Source organism: Carassius auratus, chromosome 3 (assembly GCF_003368295.1).
Source record: "Carassius auratus strain Wakin chromosome 3, ASM336829v1, whole genome shotgun sequence".
NCBI classification, from domain to species: Eukaryota; Metazoa; Chordata; class Actinopteri; order Cypriniformes; family Cyprinidae; genus Carassius; species Carassius auratus.
In genome coordinates, this window is record NC_039245.1 from 11666236 (window position 1) to 11688635 (window position 22400).

General features: G+C 35.4%; 1 protein-coding gene across 1 annotated transcript in view; it reads left to right on the forward strand.

Moving 5' to 3' along the window:
* LOC113048113 (corticotropin-releasing factor receptor 1) overlaps positions 1 to 22400 on the forward strand; it is a 135593-nt gene that overhangs the window by 39026 nt on the left and 74167 nt on the right. The window contains exon 2 of the mRNA XM_026209659.1: positions 16623 to 16710. Coding sequence (XP_026065444.1) covers positions 16623 to 16710 — 88 coding nt within the window. The remainder of the gene's footprint in view (positions 1 to 16622; positions 16711 to 22400) is intronic.

Below are 22400 nucleotides of genomic sequence, written 5' to 3' on the forward strand. Positions count from 1 at the left end.
GTCACAGCCAGGAGAGTATAATCTCTCAGTACCTTATTTATTTCTTTATTTCTTCATTTTTTCATATAAAAAAATCTAATGATTTATACACTTCATGGAAATGTCTCTTCAGTGGAGTTGTAAATGCACTCATCCAGTTTAGAAAAATGTGTCTGTTAAACCAGACACATACACTCACCTGCAGGATTATTAGGAACACCATACTAATACTGTGTTTGACCCCCTTTCGCCTTCAGAACTGCCTTAATTCTACGTGGCATTGATTCAACAAGGTGCTGAAAGCATTCTATAGAAATGTTGGCCCATATTGATAGGATAGCATCTTGCAGTTGATGGAGATTTGTGGCATGCACATCCAGGTTATGAAGCTCCCATTCCACCACATCCCAAAGATGCTCTATTGGGTTGAGATCTGGTGACTGTGGGGGCCATTTTAGTACAGTGAACTCATTGTCATGTTCAAGAAACTAATTTGAAATGATTCGAGCTTTGTGACATGGTGCATTATCCTGCTGGAAGTAGCCATCAGAGGATGGGTACATGGTGGTCATAAAGGGATGGACATGATCAGAAACAATGCTCAGGTAGGCCGTGGCAATTAAACGATGCCCATTTGGCACTAAGGGGCCTAAAGTGTGCTAAGAAAACATCCTCCACACCATTACCCCACCACCAGCAGCCTGCACAGTGGTAACACGGCATGATGGATCCATGTTCTCATTCTGTTTACGCCAAATTCTTACTCTACCATCTGAATGTGTCAACAGAAATCCAGACTCATCAGACCAGGCAACATTTTTCCAGTCTTCAACTGTTCAATTTTGGTGACCCTGTGCAAATTGTAGCCTCTTTTTCCTATTTGTAGTGTGGGATAGCCCATTCGCCTCAAGGTTGTGTGTGTTGTGTCTTCACAAATGCTTTGCTGCATACCTCGGTTGTAACGAGTGGTTATCTCAGTCAAAGTTGCTCTTCTATCAGCTTGAATCAGTTGGCCCATTCTCCTCTGACCTCTAGCATCAACAAGGCATTTTCACCCACAGGGCTGCTGCTGGATGTTTTTCCCTTTTCACACCATTCTTTGTAAACCCTAGAAACGGTTGTGTGTGAAAATCCCAGTAACTGAGCAGATTGTGAAATACTCAGACCGGCCCGTCTGGCATCAACAACCATGCCACGCTCAAAATTGCTTAAATCACCTTTCTTTCCCATTCTGACATTCAGTTTGGAGTTCAGGAGATTGTCTTGACCAGGACCACACCGCTAAATGCATTGAAGCAACTGCCATGTGATTGGTTGATTAGATAATTGCATTAATGATCAATTGAAAAGGTGTTCCTAATAATCATTTAGGTGAGTGTATGTGAGGTCATTGCAAACACTAAGAGCCAGGCACGGCAAGTTTATGTTTTTGACCAGTACATTTTCAAATTGTATGGAATCTTAGCTTCACATTTACAGTATATATATATATATATATATATATATATATATATATATATATATATATATATATATATATATATTATACATATGTATTATACATATAAGCTATTTAATAAAAGTATCTTATTATTCTTTATTATTTTAAATGAGTGTAGACTGATGAAGTGAAGTCTTATTTCTCATGATGTCTCTTTTTTCCTTTTTAATTGGAATAGCTGGTAATCTTAATAAATAATAAAATGTACTCTTTTTAACCCCAGACCATATATGTGACCCCGGACAACAAAACTAACTAAATAAATAAAACTAAACGCTGAATAAATAAACTTTCCACTGATGTATGGTTTGTTAGGACAATATTTGGCCGAGGTACAACTATTTGAAAATCTGGAATCTGACGGTGTAAAAAAATCTAAATACTGAGAAAATAGCCTTTAACGTTGTCCAAATGACTTCTTTGCTATGCTATTATTACTAATTGAAAATTAAGTTTTAATATATTTACAGTAGGACATTTACTAAATATATTCATGGAACATGATCTTTACTAAATATCCTATGATTTTTGGCATACAAAAAAAAATCTTTAATTTTGACCCACACAATGTTTTTTTGGCTATTGCTAAAAATATACCCCAGTGATTAAAATTCTGGTTTTGTGATATATATATATATATATATATATATATATATATATATATATATATATATATATAGATAGATAGATAGATAGATAGATAGATAGATAGATAGATAGATAGATAGATAGATAGATAGATAGATAGATAGATAGATAATTATATAGATAGTTAATCTGCTCAATGTTCCAGTTGCTTAATTTCTCATCATTCAGTGATCGTTCATTAAACTGGATGAGTTTGGGTGTGATGTGCCGTGGGAGTGGGGAATCTGCCACAGCGCACGATGACTCAAATCAGGCCCACCATCATCTAGACCTCATGCAGGCAGAGCTGAGGAATCGTACACAGACATTAACTGTCCAAATATAGCCCCAAAGTATTCTGCCATGCTAATCTGTTTACTGCATCCTGCACTGTCACTGAATCTCCTGTGCCACAACAAAATCAGCCATTAGCTTATGAATTGTAACTGATAAACAGAAGGACTGGGTGATGTGAAACACTTTCTCAAAAAAAAAAAAAAAAAAAAAAACCTCATGTATGGTTTATAAGCGTTTTGAAAAATGGGGGCATGGGTTACCCTCACCCTCTCCTTGTAATACCTGTGGCATACCCATGTCATTATACAGAGTTGTGTCCTGATATGTCACAAAAACAAGAGCACACACACACACACACACACACACACATTTACAATAAACTTTAATGTTTTTATTTGTCTGAATGTTTATGTGGCACTGTGCAGTCTAACCAAATGATTCGGATTAATGAATCAGTGAGCCACTTTTTCAAGACAAACGTTTGATTCTTTCATGAATTAACAATTTTTTTTTAAATATATATATATATATATATATATATATATATATATATATATATATATATATATATATATATATATATATATATATATATATATGAATCTGATGACTAAACCATGTGCAATACCCAAGTATCTATACTTATATTAATTATACATAAGTTATTTATTTAACATGAGATACCTTTTTACACATTCCCTTGCGTAATATCTTGTCATCCTGTCTGTGCACTGGAAGCTTCTGTCACCAAGGCAACTTTCTTTTGAGTGTAAGCAGACTCGGTCACTGTTCATAAAATGGCCCTTTTTTGTTAAATGTTAAGCTCAGTAGGTTGATGTGAGGGGAGAGGGCATTGATACCACCCTTCCCAATTATAAATGCCAAGACTAAATCCTGTAGGAAACACTGATCACTGCCATGCAATTCCATTAATAGTTTCCAATATGAACATCAGCAGAGTTCCTGTGGTGTTATTTGGGTATAATGAAGTTCTCTATCATCTGCCAACAGTCTGGTCCCATGATAATGGGGCTTGATGCTAGATTTATAATTTGCTATGTCCATTACCAGCCAGGCATAATTTAGCTGTGAATTCACGTGACAAGCTGAGCTTCAAGCACTCATTCGCAGAATCAAAATGACCATAGTGCTAGATGATTAGTACTTCATATCTTCAGGGATAATTATCACCTTATCTTTTTATTTTATAAACAGCTTCAGTTATTATTTTTTTATAGAGTTGGTGGAGTTAATTGTTCTTGACACCTGAATAGATAATTGGCTGCCCAAAGAATATATTTCAAAGTTCTGCTTATTGATTGTAATTATATGTGTATATATATATATATATATATATATATATATATATATATATATATATATATATATATATATATATATATATATATATATATATATATATATATATATATATATATATTGCAATCATCTTTTATTTATATTTTCACATTTATTTATAATTGTTTACATGTTGTTTATTGTTTACAGTTGTGTTTAGCATAAAGCCGCGGGTGAAATGGGTGACTGGTCAGAACTCGAAAAAGCACACAACCTTAAAAGCCCAATTGTTTGGTGTTTTAAGAACAGTAGTCTTTTTGGTTGGCTGTGTACACAAAGTATGGCAAGACTTTATTACCATAGTGAGCTAAAACCAAAAGTGAGTAACAGGGACTGCCAAACAATAAGAAGGACTGTTTCCAAACAACACAGAACTATACTACAGCAAACCTTATCATTTTCACTTGAACACTTGGAAACCCTTTTTCCACAAAATCCAACAACAGAGAACTTTATAATGCCAACGTCTATGAAAGAGCTGCAACTGATAAAATGTTAATCATAGACACCAATGCTAAAATGGCAAAGAAATATGGTGCTATGATCATAAAACCTGAACACTTGGAGTATCAAGATGAACTCCAACAACTGTCCTGGCCAGACAAATCCCCTGATTTAAATATTATTAAATCACTGTGGGCAGTTTTAGAAAGAAGACTGAGAAGCTGTTACCCTCCTCCAACATATCTGAAGCAATTGGCAGCTGTTTTGATAGACAGTGTTCTACTGGAGTCTATTCAAAAGTTGTATGAATCTATTCTAAGAAGTGTGTAAACTGTATTAAAGGCAAGTGGTGGTAAAACACCTTAAAGGTATAGTTCACCGAAAAATGTAAATCCTGTTGCTACAAATTTGTATGAATTTCTTTCTTCTGTTGAACAAGAATAAATAAAGTATATATATAAATAGAGAATAATTTTGGTAACCAAACGGTTGATGGTTGTACTATGGAAGTCAGTGGCTACCATCAGCTGTTCATTTTGAACATTCTTCAAAATATCTTCTTTTCTGATCAGCAGAAGAAAGACACTAATACAGGTTTGGATCAACTTGCGGGTGAGTAAATAATGACAACAATACAGAAATATTGTCTATTTTTCAGTTGTTCACATTATTTTGTCTAACCCCATATATATCTACTAGCATTTGAAAACCACCAGAAAAGTACAGGACAAAGGGTGCTGTCCCTTTAAGGCTCTTTAGAGTGTTTCAAATAATACAATGTAATAAAGCAGTCCCAAAACACTAGTGATTATTGGTGCTAGCAGACTTAAAAGCACCAAAAAACTGAGGTCATCGTCATGGCGCTCATTTTTGCCCTGCAAGTAATTTATTATCTTCATGGTTTTGGGTCGCAGTGGTCATTAATTAATGTCTATTTAATTAAATGGAGCTACACTCTCTCCCTCCACCAATCAAACACATACTTGCACGCATTCAGCATTAGAGCGAGCTAATCACACACACGACGGCATGTGCACATGAGCCCAACCAGACCAGTCATTAAAGCAGATGAAGAGACAGGAGCATGCTTTCTGTGGGCAGATGAAGATGCATCATCATCACTGTGAAAAAAATAAATAAAAAATGAACACCCACCCCGTCCATCTTCCTGGCCATTTTAGCTAGCCCAAAATAGATGGGGAGGGTTGTTTTTTTTTAACCCTTCCAAATTAGCCCCCATGAGTCACTCGCTGGATTCAGAACAGTAGATTGGAAGGATGGGCTGAGCATTTTAAGTTTAGGGGATAGTGATGACGCATTTCATTAACTAGCAACGTTGAAGTCTCATTGTTAGCATAATATAATCCTCGTGAGGAAAAGCACTGACCCTGGCTAGTGAGCATATGGCTGTGATGTACAGTCAGTGTGTTTTCACTCTAATAAGGGATGTGCCTATTTGCCTTCAAGCCCTTTAGTGTGAACACTTCTGCCTCTTTATCTCTAAGTTTCATGAATCATGAGCTTAGTATTGGGTAACGACGGTAAATAAATGTCTTTATTAATCTCTGACAGCATTTTTAACAATCAAAGTGTTTGATTAAATTTAATGTTATTATTATTTTTTTTTTATTTGTTGTTTTTATTTTATTTTTTTGTATCAGGAGTGTAAAATTGTTTGAAAAAAACCCTATAAATTAAATCAGCTGTTGGTAGGGATGCTGTCTTGGCATGTGATTGTGTGTGTTAAGCCTTGTTCGACTCATACACTCTGCCAAAGCACTCAATGATCCACTACATATACTCAGTTTGTTCTGCTGTCAAGCTCCAAAATGACACAAAAGCACCATTAAAGTGTAGTGGAAATGACATGCGGCCTATTTTCCAATTCCACTCTTGCCACATTATGAACTTAAGAGTGAGGAGGAAGTGATCCGAGGTGTGCAGTGGAGTAATCAGTACAGGATCAGTGAAGCAGTGTCATGTGTAAATAAGGTCCAGTTGGTTGCCTGATTTGTGAGTAGCGGTAGTTGACACTCGGGTGAGCTCAAAAGAGGCAAGCAGAGTGTGGAAGTCCACATATAGAGGTTTATCTATAGGTGGATTTTGAAATCTCCAAGCATAACTAGGGGAGTACCATCCTCAGGAATGGTTGAGAGCAGCACATCTAATTCATCCCAAAAGTTACTGGTCCTGGGGGTTGAAAGACAACAACAAAATGTATTTTAAGATGGTAGGTAACAGTTACTGAATGAGATTCAAAGGAGCTGTTGATACCCAAAGATGGTCAAAGATTTCATTTCCAATCATTAGAGATATACCTCCACCACTTCTAGTCAAACGGGGAGAGTGGGAAAATGAGAAATTATTGGAGAGTGCTGCAGGTGTAGCAGTGTCCTCTGGTTTGATCCAGGTGTCTGTCAGGGCCATGAGATTAAGCTTTGAATGACTAATAATAGAAGTAATGAAATCTACTTTGTTTACAGCAGACTGGCAATTCCTGAGACCAATAGACAAAGAAAGTAGTGTATTAGCAGACATAGGCAAAGTGTGCAGGTTGTTGAGATTGGGCTGCCTGCATTGTGTGATGCGTGGTTTGTGAGTGGTAGTGTTAGTAGGGATCTGGAAACACATAGTAAGAATTATCAGAATTATCAGAATCATTAGAAAACAGTGCACCTCTAGTTTTCTCTTTCTATGCCTTAAAGCAACACAACATGGCCTCGCCCCCTTTGGTGCGGATTACACATTAGCAACACTCCTGCCAGAGAACCGCTGCCAGTCTACTTAGCTGACCTTAAAGAACTGAGCACATAATATAATATCTAATTTCAGACAACTGTAAAACAGGATCAGCACACTTCTTATGGTTTTTATCGTTCCTGTTAAATGAATAGAATATCCAGGGCCTGAAATTCAAATGAGTAAGATCGGTGAGATGGTTTTGCATTATGTGTTCTATTAAACCTCTGCATTGAAATATTTATTTATATACAAATTAAATGCTTTATTAGTAGTCATTTTAATATTGCATTGAGATGGGAATAGATGCCTTCTTAGTGTTTGTGGTTATTTGCACATAAAGTTTACTGGAAAGACACTCTAACTAACAATACCATGATACTGACATCTGAAATGTAAATTATTTTATTTTAACGTATTGACAGCATTAGAGAGATATATATATCATCTGAAGACTAGAGAAACTTCGGGAGCTGAGTTTAATGATTCCATAGCAGGACTCATTTATCAGAAAATAATGGCAAACTTTTAGTTTATAAAATACATATTTTTTTATTAATTTTATTAAAATGCATAGTTATTTATTAATGAAATATAGATGAGAGATACTAAAATACAGGTAGCTACGAAACAAAGTAATACACAAAAAAGCATTGCAAATACAATGGGCCCTATTTTAATGATCTAAACGCAAAGTGTAAAGCGCATGGCAAATCCACCAAATCCGCTATTTTAACGACGGAAAAACGGTCCGTTGCAGATCACTATTTACATGGCGCAATTTATTGGCTGAAAAGCTGAATGCTTCTCAAGTGAAGAAACCGATCTGGAAGTTAAAGCGCAAAGAGCAGATCATCTACGGGACAATCAGGAATCCACCAAAGCTTCCCGAGGTGAAGAAGGCGTGGGATGAAATAGCAGTGATTGTGTCCTCATCTTTTGGCATCAGATGAACGGCTTTACAATGCTGAAAAAGGTACAGTGATGTCAGAAGATGAAAAAAAAAATCTTGCTGCTAATAAAAAATAAAGAAAGTCAACATGCACTCTGGACCTGCCCAGAAGCCCATTTTCTGCCAACGTGCTCTCTAAATAACAACAACATTTGCACCATTGACTTTAGACCAGGTTTGAGTTGGTCTATGGCGCAGTCTATTTTCAGCTCCTTTAAATTAGCAATGCGCCAGCACTGCACCTGAACACACCTCTTTTTTAGATCAGCTCTCCCATGGGCGCACAAATGGGCGCAGATGCATTTGCTAATTAAACGACGTGGCGCTGGACAGGAAATGCAAACTGCACTGGACTGAAACTAGCAAACACACTTTTGCTGCACCTTGCATTGCATTGCGACAGGTGTATGATAGGGCCCAATAAAAATATAACATTTTCTCTTGAATATAACATTCTAATAACTTCAAATGAATGGTTTATATTTGTACGTCTCTAATGTTGTTTATTTGTAAAATGTTTTGCATTTAAGATACTGTCAAATATCCAGTATTTCAGAATCTTTTCAAATATATGAAAATGTAAATTATGTACTAGAACTGAACTTTACATAATTTACATCAAAACTAATTAAATTACATGTGCTAATTTTAAGGGCTTTTGCCTCCTCTGAATAATTGGAAAGATTAGAATGAAATTGCAAAGCTGAACATTTTAGCAAAAGATATGTTGCTACTACCCCAACCCACAAGTCTAAACTCAATTGTAACCTCTTTTAAAAAAAAAAAAAATATTAGCTTAGTGAATGAATATCAAAATTTTATTCATATCTACAGTAGTTTCATACCAAATTTACACTACAGTGGTGGCACAGAAGTGCTTCTGAGGTGATATTTATATGTATCTTTACATGGACTGTGCAGTGTTACTCAGAGGTGGGATAAAGTTATGATAACTGATGATACTTTGATACTAGGTGGGTCAGAGCAAGAAATTTTGGCTAGCTTATATGCAGCACTGCGTCTTTACACAGAATTTTGGGCAAGCACAGAGCAGCCTTAACAAATGTGGGAACCTTGGAAGAGCAAAACACATAAAATCATAGTGTTCTCATTAGCAGTGCCAGGGTTTGCCATAAAGATTTTAATGGTTAGTTTCATTGTAACCTTGGCGCCCTGGAACAAACGTACAGTACAAAAAGTTTGGGATCAGTAATATATTATTATTATTATTATTATTATTATTATTATTATTATTATTATTATTATTATTATTATTATTATTATTATTATTATTTTAAACATTGAATGGATATTTCACCCCCAAAATTAAAATTTTGTCATGGTTTATTCTACATCAAATTTTTTCCAGACCTGTATGATTTTTTTTCTTCTGCTGTTCATAAATGAAGACCAACAAATGGGGACCAACAACTCTTTGGTGGCACATGAAGAGTTCAGATGCAAAAGCCTCTGTGTTGTTTGAAAATTTCTTCTAAACTTAGCATTTTTATCAGGCTCCTGTGTGTAGATTCAGTAATTTCAATGTTATGGTAATGAATAGGTTCTTTTCATTGCCATTAAAGTAAAGGAGAAACAAGAACATAAACGTAGGAGCCTGAGAGATATGATCATTTTAGAAGAAAAATTCAGATAGTATTTAAAGGATTTTGTATCTGAACTCTTCACATATTCTTCAAAATATCTTATTTTATGATCAGCAGAAGAAGAAGAAAAAATTAAGAAGGTTTGAAACAACTTGAGAGTGAGAAAATAATGAATGACTTGTCATTTTAAGGTGTCTCATTTAAGAAATGCTCACCAAGGCTGCATTTATTTGATCAAATACACAGTAAAAACAGTAATATTGTGAAACATTATTACATTTTTTTAAATAAATGTTTTCTATCTTAATATATTTTAAAATATTTAAAATATATATTAAATTTTTTCCTGTTATGCAGAGCTGTATTTTCAGCATCATTACTCCAGTGTTCAGTGTCACATCCTTCAGAAATCAGATTTTCTGCTCAAGAAACATTTCTTATCAATGTTAAAAACAGTTGTAAAAAAAACATATATAACAAAAAACAAATATAAACAATTTACTTAATATTTTTGCAGAAACAGTGTTATATATATATATATATATATATATATATATATATATATATATATATATATATATATATATATATATATATATTATATATTTTTATTTTTTCTTAGATGAATATAATGTCAAAGAAATAGCATTTATCTGAAATAGAAATCTTTCTGTAACATTTCAAATGCCTTTACTGTCACTTTTAAAACTGTTTTTATGATTTCTCTTTGCATTACAAAGCCTCTGTAACATTTCAGTTTTGTTGTGAATTGCATCCATTTTGTATAAACAAAATATTTAGTTCTGTAACCAGGCTTTTGCAAACATGGATTGTGTCAAATAGCCCTCAACACTTGAGACATGTGACCTAGCCTGGTTATTGGTTCCTAGAAAGGCTTTGGCATAATGCACACAACAGCACATCTGGACCTTTCCTCTCCAGCTGCGCCTTCAGTCTGTCGGATCTAATCCGAAAAAGTTCAACATCAAAAGCAACTGGAGGGTGGAAATAGAGAGAGGAGAAAAAGTGCAGGAAAAGATGGCAAGACAGTATCAAAAGGAATGAAGCAGATATGGTTCTGTGTACAATTCGGCTATTTTATCCTCTCGGACTTGATTCTCTGCCTAAAATAGACCTGCCTCAGAGAAACATGCAGGCAGTGCTGGATAGAATTTGATCTGCTGTAACCTGCTTAACAATGGCTTCTAAAGAGCCAGACTTACACCGTGTCTTCACCGGATGCAACAGTTGTCGTGTCGCAGTTGTCGTGTCGCGCCCATTGAAAATAATTCATAAATAAGTAATAAATGAAACACAGCAGCAGTTTAATGTTGGGAATTTGTTGTGCCACAACTGCATCCAGTGTCGACAGCCTGATAGGTTCTATTGTATTTTGTCGCTTCTTTCACATCTGGTGTAGACACGGCGTTACAGAGTTCTGTTAGAATACATATCAGCGTTAGGGGTGGGAGTTAATACTGCATTTCCTTTACATCCTATTTGCAAGTCACAATGGGGAAGATGGAAAGCAATAGTTAAGCTATTAGGTACAGTATTTACCTAAATGCCATCTTTCATATATCATTGCCTCATAAAATAGTTTATATCTACTGTGCCAAAGCATACAAGGAATTCCAACACATCTTATTTCTGTTTTAACCAAGCGTCTAACAGCTTAGTCATTCCCAAGGTATACCCCAGAGAGTTCTGTGTTTTAGGATGTTCCAGAGGTTTCAGATTTCCTGTGTTAAACCTAGAAAAACAGTAATTATGACTTAAATCTGCTGCCATTAGTTTTAACTAACTCTTTAAGGAAAGAAAGTAAATTGGACATGTAAGCTTAGTCAATTTGTCATATGACTTGCAGATGATATTTCATGATTGATAATGAAATTTTACCACACAAAGACTTCAATTGATGCTGACCTTTGTAATTTAGATTGTAAATGCAAATCATTTGCTCTAAGGTCTTTTTTGGCAAAAGATTATTGTCCAAAAACTTGTGATAAGAAGCTCAAGCGTTATACATACACATACATACATACAAGAACAGTTTAGACATGATGATATCCAGTATAATGAGTTAAAATTCTGGTCAGAGAAGGGTACCTGAGCCTTGTTCATGGTGAGTTGGTGGTAAATATGAAAATGTTTTAGGCAGTTAAAGCATGCATTTATTCTATTCAGGTGGTCTTCTGATCATAGATCCTGACCCAGTATTTTTCAGGAGATTGAAGCCTATGCCTCCTCAAGTAATGGCTGTTAAGTATCATCTAATTACCTCATGGTGTTATATATTCCCTCAGCTATCAGTTCATTTCAGATAGCTGCAGAGCTTTTTATCCCATGAGGCCCATTTTCCCAGTGCCCTATTGCGTTCATTCTTGATTTGTTAAATGACCTGGGTTTCTGCTATAGCTTTCTTGCTCCTCTCAGGCAGTTAGTAGGCTTTCCACATCCACCATTCTTCAGGGACTGGCCCTGTATATGTGTGATAGGGGAGCTCTTGGTTTGGCTTTGCAGCAGAGTGTTCCTTCGAGGCCAATCTGAAGAGTTCCTTAAGAGAGACAGAACCAGGCAAAATGAGGTAAAGGCTCTAAGGTTGGAGAGAGCGGCATTTATTTGAAGTGTGTGGTGGGATTTTGTAGTCACACATATACAGCATCTAGGAAAGTGAAAAAAAAAGAAACAAAAAGTAAAGAAAGTGACATGACATACAGCCAAGTATGGCGACCCATACTCAGAATTTGTGCTCTGCATTTAACCCATCCAAAGTGCACACACACAGCAGTGGGCAACCATTTATGCTGCGGCACCCAGGGGTTCAGTGCCTTGCTCAAAAGCACCTAAGTTGAGGTATTTCCGGCCCGAGATTCAAACCTACAACCCTAGGGTTAGGAGTCAAACTCTCTAACCACTAGGCCACGACTTCCCCACAGGAAGGTCTGTTCTGCCCAGTCTCTTAAGAGGAGTATCAGAGAGGTGTTTAAGGGCCTCAAGAGTCTGGGGGTATTTTAAAAATGAACAGTAATGTGTGTATTGTACTGTTCTTACTTTTAAAGGAGATCAAAAATCTTTAAGTATTTGGTTTTGTGAGTTGTTGAAAAGATAAGTTTAGACCTGCATGAATGAATTTGCTGGTTGAGGTCTGTTCCTTCTGGCTGGTGCGAGTTCATCAATGAAACAAATATTGTCAATGTGGTGAAACTGGTTGAACAAGGAAGTCTTTTTTAACAAAGATATTAAATAAAGTGCAGATTGATGAGTTTTGAGATGCTGTATGTAAATAAGTCAATATCTCTTTGCTTTTATTGTTTTATGTCATAGCTTGCATTCTGGGTAACACTTTAATATAGTGACCGATTCTCACCATTAACTAGTTGCTTATTGGCATGCCTATTGGTGTTTGGCGATTTGGTAATTTTTCATATCGTCATATCATCAGCCTGTGAAATTGCCGATACACAATATTATCGTGCATGGGCTGGTGGTGGCAAGAGAGAGACTCTCTGCAGCTGTTTCATATATATATTTGGAAAACTACATCGTTATTAGGACTGCACGCCCTGACAGAAGAATCGAAACGACATCAGTCTAAACGGTCTGCAAAATTAAGTCAAAAGTAAATCAAAAGTAGATTTATTTTAAAGAATAGTTTAGCACTGAAAATTGGACATAAACAAAGAAGTTAGTATTTAAAAAACGGGTAATTTCATTTGGAGTAAAGTAAAATTAAACTCTGGACCACACCCGACACGCCGCCGCAGAAACAAGAATGAGATGCGTTCTAACATAACTGTGGCATTAAACTCAGTTAGTGAGGGCTCGGTTAAAATAGTGCACATATACAGGCCATTTAGATTACTTGTTTAAGTGCAATCAGGTACCTTATATCAGTAGACAATCTACATCTTTGTGGAGACTTCACCCGGAGGGTTGGCACCTTTAGCAAGCAAACTAAGGGACACCCATTCATGACAACCCCACCAATCAACCAAAAACCTTTTTTGTACCTTTTCAAATTTCAAATCACATCAGCAAAGCATTTATTCTCAGTGAAAATTAAGTAAATAATCAAAATGTTGAAAATAAAGTATTGGGTAGGGTTAGGGTAGGAGTAGGGAGGGCTTTTTTTTCCAAAATAAGGTGGCATCCATTTATTAATTTGAATTAAGATTATAATTTACACTCAATAAGTTATTGCAGACTGTTTTGTAATGTATTACAATTCTGAGGTGCAGATAATTGCCACTATTTGCAATAAGTAGTATAAATAGCAGAAAATCCTGCTATTTTAACAGTGTAAATAGCATCTAATTGCTATTTACACTTAGTGCAAATAGCCGATGCCAAAAAAAAGGGAAACAAATAATTATATTATTTATAATTATTAATTATTATTAGTCTCTTTTTTGACAGTTCTGCAGCTGTTACCAGGATGGGATGGATTTGTATAATTTATTTATTCATTTGCTTATATTAGGACTATATTATTATGTTATTATTTGTCCCATTTTTGTCTAAATAATTTAGCACTTTTTAACTTTTTAAAATGCCAAATGACATATGATTATTTATTATGTATATATTTATGATAAATTAATAAATAGGGTATAACATATAAATAGGCCTACAATCTTAATTAATTTGGCTAATAATGCCTAAAAATATAATAATTATGTGTACTAAGCTCTGATAATGTATGAAATATATTAAAAGACTATACACATTTTTATATATATATTAAATTTTTTAAATAAAAATTTTGTTAAATTAGTACCGTCACTACTTTTAGTTATTTACTCCCCTGCTGGTAATGTTAGCTCAAAGCTCTCTAGCTGTTGGTCAAACTGTTGTATGCGTACAATATGGGTTGAAGCCTCATGGGTAATCCTGTCCAGCACATGGGTTATACAATACCCCTCCAGTGTTGGTGACTGAGGGTGATGAAGTGAAACTGTTCCAAGTGACAGGAAAGTCTGAAGGCACAACTGTCCCTCGACAGAAAACCAGCCTTTGGTGCCTTTGTGGAACAAGCCAGCCTGGATGAAGTCTGTGAAAGAGACAGCAAAGGGTTGGGAGAGGTGGAAAAAAAAATTGCATGGGCGTTTGGGATGTTTCTGGAAAGACCTGAGGAAAAGGCAATTCAAAGCTTCAAAAAGATTACTGGTGAGTGAGCCAGCAGCCGAGCAGCAAGAGGAGTGTTAGTCTGCCAGCTCATAAAACACACCAGGGGCAGTATTTCTTCCTTTTTTCCCTCCTCAACCATGCTGTTTGTCTCCCACTAGCTTGAGTATGTGCTGCAGATGGTCTTTAGCGCTGTCAACACTGAGCTCTTTAAACCTGTCCTCGTGTGGTGGAGGTCAGGGACCAGTAGACAGCAGGCTGTTCACCTCACACCACTGGGAACTTTCAGTCATTTTTGTACAGCTAGTAAAAATTTTAGCACTTAGCTGAAAGACCTCACTCCGGGTGACAATGGTGCTTTCCTCTGATATAATGCGTCCAGTGCTTCCATGGTGGTGGTATAAATGTTCATGTTTTCATGATGGCGTGTGAAAGGATCATCAAGAAGGCCCTGAAAGCTTTTAGAGCTCATGTGAATATGTGAGGCCTTTGCAAACTTTATGACTGAAGGCCTCTTGACTTCTGAGAATGGAAGTGCAGTGTGTTGGATTCAGTCATAGACTGCTGTGCATGTCTATTTTAGGAAGCTGAAATAATTTCATTCATTCCTATTCTTTCCTAGACACCTCTGTATTCAAGGCTATGAATTAGAGACGGCCTACTTGTGCAATCGCATAACAGCAAATCAAGCACAGGCAGAACCTCTCCATCTCTCTTACTGTTCAAATAGCCATTAGTCTTAATGCTGTGGTTTAGTAAAACATGTGTAATTAATTTGCTTGAAAAAAATAAATAAAATGGATTTAGTTTTGTTAGAGGGAAACATTTAATCAGTGTGATATTAGGGCACACTTGTTATTTTTTTCCCCCTTGTTTCCTGGATATGAATGTTGAAACAAAAGCCCTGGTCTCAAGGGGTATTGGATCTTATAAACCTTGGAGCTTAAATCTTTTTAAAAAGTTGGAAAGAGTTTAGTATAAAATAATTGTGCAATAAAACATTGAGTGCTACATTGTTTATGAGAATGAAAACTATCTCTTTGAGTAAATTATAGTGAAATATAAAACTGAATTACATATATTTAGCACATAAATACAGTAAAAAACTTCTACAGTTTAGTCTGACTTTGGAAAAACTGGTCTGAGACTAAAGAGAATTCACATTACAATTTTAATAACAACAAACATACAAATGACTGTTTAAGCTTTTAAAGCTTTTTTGCATTTAAACCTACAATTAGTGCAGGGCAGTAAATTTGATTCTATATTTATCATAAAAAAAGTTTGAAAAATGATAGTGTTGATGATAAAACTGCGTTTACTTGAAGAAATTATGACAGAAATATATTATTATTGAAAAAAGTACCTCTCTAAGTAATAAGAATGACAACAAAATGCATTTGTTTGTTTTTTTGTTTCATATATTCAGAAAAATAAATTAACGTAATGCAAAATTTATTTAACATTTTTCTTAAACGTTTAACGTTTTATCAATTAATTTCATCATTTTTAATTCTTTATTTATTTGCTTAGTGTCTGTTTGTTTGTAACTTAAAATCTAGAAAAAAATCAACTGGAAACACAGAATTTGGGAAGTAATACTAAGTAATCACATTTCTGGGAAGTAATCTAATTTCATAGAGCCCTACATTAAAAAGAACATTTCTGTAGACTTTACTTGTAATCAAGCAAGTTATATTTACATACATGCAAGGTTTTACAGGTAACCAATAAACCAGGAGGAAAGTAAAGTTTGATGTCTCTGAAAAACAACTTAAATTTCAGTCTGCTCCACACTACATACTGTACTAGTGTATGACTTCAGAAGCACAACCATGTGGCAGGCAGACCTGCATTAGCATGAGACAGATGTTGACCTGCTTTACTTTTCTATTGTATGCTGTCTCTTGCTGGATGTCCAGATGGACGCTAAAGCCACACTTTTGTTTTCCATCTACAAATTTCCCTTTTTTTTTTTTTACCACCGTTGCAGGTGTTCACCATCTGGATTACACTAATCTCCAGGGCAACAGCTGACCTGACCTGCGAAGCTCTGCTCCTGCTCTCCTTAAATCCTACAGGTAAGTCTGATCTAAAACCAATTTTGCTTTGTTGTATATAAGAGTTTAGATTTGCTTTGGGAAGCATGGTCATACTGTAGATCAAATGCGTGACTTAATGGGCTCTGATGTTAATGGTCTCCTGTTTGAGGGATTGATAAAGTGTCATGGCGCCTGATGGGATTTGTGGTTAAGATGCATATCACCAGTATATCTGAAAAATGATTCCGTTGACCTTGAGGACCTTTACTGAACACATTTACGGGCGGAGATGGGCATAAATACATGAAAATGTTTTAAAAATAAAAATACAAAATACTGTGTGGAAAAAAAATTATTTAAATAGAAATGCAGTATTTTGTATTTTGAAAATACAGAAAATAAATGTGAAAATTGGCCATCCAGTGCAGGTATCCCTATAGACTGAAATATATTGGTACCTACATTAATCTAGATGAAAAACAAGCAACAAACAAACAAATACACATTTCTATGTGTACAACTGAGAAACAATTTGTACAATTTGATGTATACAACAATAGATGTTCCCTACCCCTACCCTGTAGGAAATACAAAACTATCAAAAAGCATATTTATTTAATGTTACATTTTTTATTTCTGTTTATAAAGTTTATTCAAATGAGAAAGTTGATCTCAAAGGTCACAATCTTTTTTTTTTCACCAGATTGTATTAATGTGACACATTTTTCTTAAGCACCAAGCACTTGTCTAAAAACGAGTATGCAAGAACAAAAATAATGTATAATGTTCCATTTTAAATTCAAACATTAGATAAAATAAAATGTTTAATGAATTTAAACAAACAAACCAACAACAACAACAACAACAAAAAAAAACACATAAGAAAGCATTATTTAATTTAGTCTTATATGTTATCATATTCATATGGTTGTTCTAATGTCACAAATCATAAGTTTACTGCATTTTACACGATAAAAAAATAAACAAAAATTGTGTGGGTTTAAAAAGTGTACTCAAAACATTTTCACATGCATCCTCCAAAATCAGTTTATATGTAAAAAAATAAATAATTAATAAAATAAAACTATTTATTCACAAAATTTTCACAAAACAACTGTTTGACAAACTGTTTGACACAGTGTTTAAATTTCACTTTCCAAGAAAGTCCTATACGTTTGTGCTAACATTTTACACCGGACTGATTCACACTCGAGGGTCAGTTCAGAGCTGGAGTTGTGCAAAGATTGCTTCTGAAAGAGGGATCGATATCAACGTTTCATGCGCAGATGTCCAGACTCCAGACAAAGTAAGCATCACGCTTCATATTTTGTTTTCCAAAAGAGCTTCTTGGCTCTCTGTAAGGCTAATGTTGCTAAAGCTACCATTGCCTCTGCCTGTTTTAACTAACGATGCCTTCATGTGCTACCAGAATGATCATGAAGAGGAATGCGGTAGTAAAAAATTGCATTTGGAAGCAACATGTGGATCAGTAACACTGTCGTCACCACCAGTTAAACCATATCACCGGTATGCCCATGAGCATGAGCTCTTGAAGCTCCTCACTCCTCTCAAAAGGGAGGCGGGAACACCAGCTCAATTTCATTTAAAGCGAACAAACACAAAAAAACAGCACATTTTGGCTCATACCCTAAAAGAGGCAGTTTAAACAAACTATAAAACATTATCTGTGGGGTATTTTAAGATAAAACTTCACATACATACTCTGGGGACATCAGAGAACAATATTTAAACAGTATAGAACATTATATAATATATTGCATCAATGCATTCTAAGGCACCTTTGATCAAACAGTCCAGTTGACCATGACAAGTGCTGAGTGGAGCTGTATAGCTGCAGCTCACGTGAGTGTTGGGGGGAGGGTATTTGTTTAAACAAGGCGATGAACGAAATGAGTTGACTGGCACAAAGTATTTTATGTATTTTGAAAAGACATCTGATTTTTATTTTTCCCAAAGGTTTTTAAATACAAAATAGTATTTTGTATTTCATATTTGAAATACCTGTATCTGAACTGCCCATCCCTGTTTACAGGAGATTTGGTATTTATGCATATCATTTCAAATCTGTATTAACCTCTGGTACACAAAATTATATATTTTTGATTTTGGTTTTGGATTTGGTTTTGTCTGATGAGAGTCAGTGTGGTACAATGTTGTTTTGGACCCCATGGACTTTCACTGTATGGACAAAAGCATAACATTCTTCAGAATATCTTATTTTGTGTTCCACAGAAGAAAGAAATTCATAAAGTTTCACCACATAAGGATAAGTAAATAATGAACTATTTCATATAAAACAATACTATAGATATACAAAATGGGTCTCTGAGCTCTCTCAAGCTGAGTAGCAGTAGGAGTTTAATGCTTTTATATTGAACTCTGAACTAATTTTTCCATATCACCAAAGGTGACAGGGGGCAGCAGGATTTATTGATGGTTATCCCATGGGATACGTGACATTTACTTTTCAGTTCAGACATAATAAACATAACTGTTATTGATCAGAAAAGGCAATATAGGGAGATGAAAGTTGTGATGGCTGAATTCACTGCTTTGTCCAGCCTTATTGTGGTACATGTTGGTTTGCAGTTAAAGCAGAGGGGTAAATCGAGCACCTAAACAAGAATGCTGGAATACACTGTGCTTCTGTTTGTGTTCAGGGCTTTGCAAAGGCTTAATGAGTGTGTATTGATGTAAAACTCTACAGAATGAATTATTTTCTATGTACAGTTTTCTGCTAATATTAAGTTTAAAGAGTAATATACTGTAGTGCATAAACTTTATACACCTTTTGAAAGAAAATTGCTTCATGGTTGCTCTTACAGTATTTTAAGTAGTTATTTTTCATTTGAGGATCAACTGTGTCTATAAAAAAAAAAAAAAACAGCCAAAAAACTAGACAATAGATGACATTTAGCAAGAGTTTACAGCAATAAAAACTAATGCAGATAGCATGCCCCACATACTTTAATTCGTCCTTAGAAAAACTTTTGATTGCAGACTGTATTAACGGTAATTGACTGTAACAAAAACCAGGGGCATTTAGTAATTCAATTTATGTCTGAATCACAGTGTTTGAGTTTGCATTGAGCAATTGGTTAAACCCTATTTTAAAAATCTTAAGTAGCTGCTGGTAAGGCACAGAGGATGCTTGTTTCAGAGAGGAGAGAACTGAAATTCTAACACCCTACAGTCACAGGTAAATATGGCTTATTGCTTAAATTACTGTTCTTTTTTGGAATACAGGTGTCATTCCTAAGTAATAACTTGCAACGTTTTGTAAATTAGAAACATGAATGCATGAATTAATATTTTTTCTAAATTTTTTGTCTTGTTTTCTAACTTCTAAGAGATCATAATTAATAAAGTTATAAAAAATTGCATTTGTTCTGAATTCATATATTAATTTACCATTTAAAGACTTAATAAGAAACATGGATGTTCAACGTGAAATTACTAGGGTGTTTTTACTAGAAAAGCAAGAAACTCCGCAATAGTCTCCATTTGTTCTTGTTGGTGTTTCGGAGAATCAATTGAGAAAAATCTTGTCCTATCTTATGTTTTTTCTTCACGATTTCTTCACATTTTTTACTTCAGTTATTATAGATCTTGATTTTTTACAGCTTGCTGAAAAGTTTAACCTATGTTCAAATATTCATAACAGGCCAGTTGAGACCAATCTGGTCTGAAATCTGGCAAGTGCTCCATCCTTAAAATTTCAAAGATTAAATCTCTCACATATGGTGAAGTAAACAGCTTTCCTCTTAAATACAGACACTTACTAATCCTTCCGGCAGACAGATTAATACACCACTGTACTATATGTGCACAGGGTAGTACAACAATTTTGTGAGTCAATAGTGCACTGGTTAAACCTGCAGTCAGATAAATTTTCCAAGATGAAACCAAATGTTGTATTTTATGCTAACCATATAACAAGTAATTAATCTGTCCTGATCGCCTGTAAACCAGAACCTTAGACTGGCCAGCTCGACCAAGTGATGATATAATTACACAAATCTTTACAGGTCCCCTTCTTCATGATCCCATGTTTTAAACTTTAGTTAGTGTGTAATGTTGTTGTTAGAGTATAAATAATATCTGTAAAATGCTAAAGGTCAAAGTTCAATGCCAAGCGAGATATTTTATGCAACAGAATTCGCCTACAAAAAATGACCCGTTTGGACTACATCCCTCTAGTTCCTGCAGTAATGACGTCACTAAAACAGTTTTTTGACTAACCTCCGCCCACATGAATTCACAAACAGGGGGCGTGGCCTTGTTGCGCTCCGACGCAGAAGAGGAAGAGCTCCGTTTGTGTTTGCCATGTATTTAAAACACTGTTATTTTCATCTCGGAGTCCAATCATCTTTGTTTGGGCTTCCCAGGGACACTGTGCTTGGGGATTAATGGTTACAAATTATGTTTAACTCGGTTCCCGAAAATTATGATCCACATGTAAAATTATGTGCAGCACATTTTGCTGAGGACAACTTCCTCAATCTCAATCAGTTAAATGCCGGATTCGCAAAAAGATTGTTCTTGATATATAGAGCAGTTCCCTCTTTGTTTATGGACCACAGCTGGTAAGTGTATTTTATTATTAAGGTTGGTGCGTTTAACAGTTTCTGTAACCTATTATACAAAGGGCAATGCTGTTTAGCTTTGTTAACTAGATGTTAGGGCTGTGCAAAAAAACGAATGCGATTTTCATGCGCATCTCGTTAGTAAATTGCTCCTGTGACTATATGTAACCCCTCTCACCCAGGTCCTCTCTGACGCTACTCGCACTCGCTCCAAGCGGGGCTCGAACCCGGGTCTTCCGGCATGGGAGGCGGACGCACTAACAAGGAGGCTAAATGACGCTAGTGCGTCTCTTGAGATCGGGGAGTGAGGTTTACCTACACAGCACTACTCGCTGGCCTCCGTTACATATAAATAGATCTCCTGCACATGCTCCTGCCCACTTGCTTCTCAAAACTAGTCCAATCGCATTACCAGGAGGTCAGCCTGCTCTAAACTGCTGTGGAATCACAACACAGGAACCGCTGGCCCAATCAGAAGTCATTACGTATTTCTGAAGGAGGGACTTTATAGAACAAGGAAGACATCGGCCCGTTTTTATGACAGTGAAAACAGCAGTATACAGATAGGTGAATTGTGTGAAAAATACTGTGTTTTTTTTTTTTTCACACGCGAAACATGAACACATGTTATATTGCACACTGTAAACACAATCAAAGCTTCAAAAAAGCGCGTAAAACAGGACCTTTAAGAATTCAACCCCTAAACTCCAGCACAGCTCCAACAAAGCCTGCTGGTGCCAGTGCAACAATTGCAAAAACTAACCACATTTTGAATACTGTTTTCAAAATGATTGTCATATGGTCCAAAAATGGGACCCTCTCTCTCAAAGAAAATGTATTTTCAAATGAACTTCTTTCGAGACAGACAACTGATAAATATGTTGTCTGTGTTCGAGACCAGAAACCTCTTTGGCTTTGATTCCTTATAGCATCAATGTTTTGAGATTGTTTTGGACAGTTTGTAAATCCAGAATTTTGTACCTTCTAGTCCTTAAATTTGCAAGAAATATTTCACAGTATAAAAACTAGCAGAAAACAAAACACACGTTGAACTGTTTTGAGAAATTTATGAAACTCGATCATGTCCAAGAATGGATTTTCTTTTTACCATGCAAGATGTGC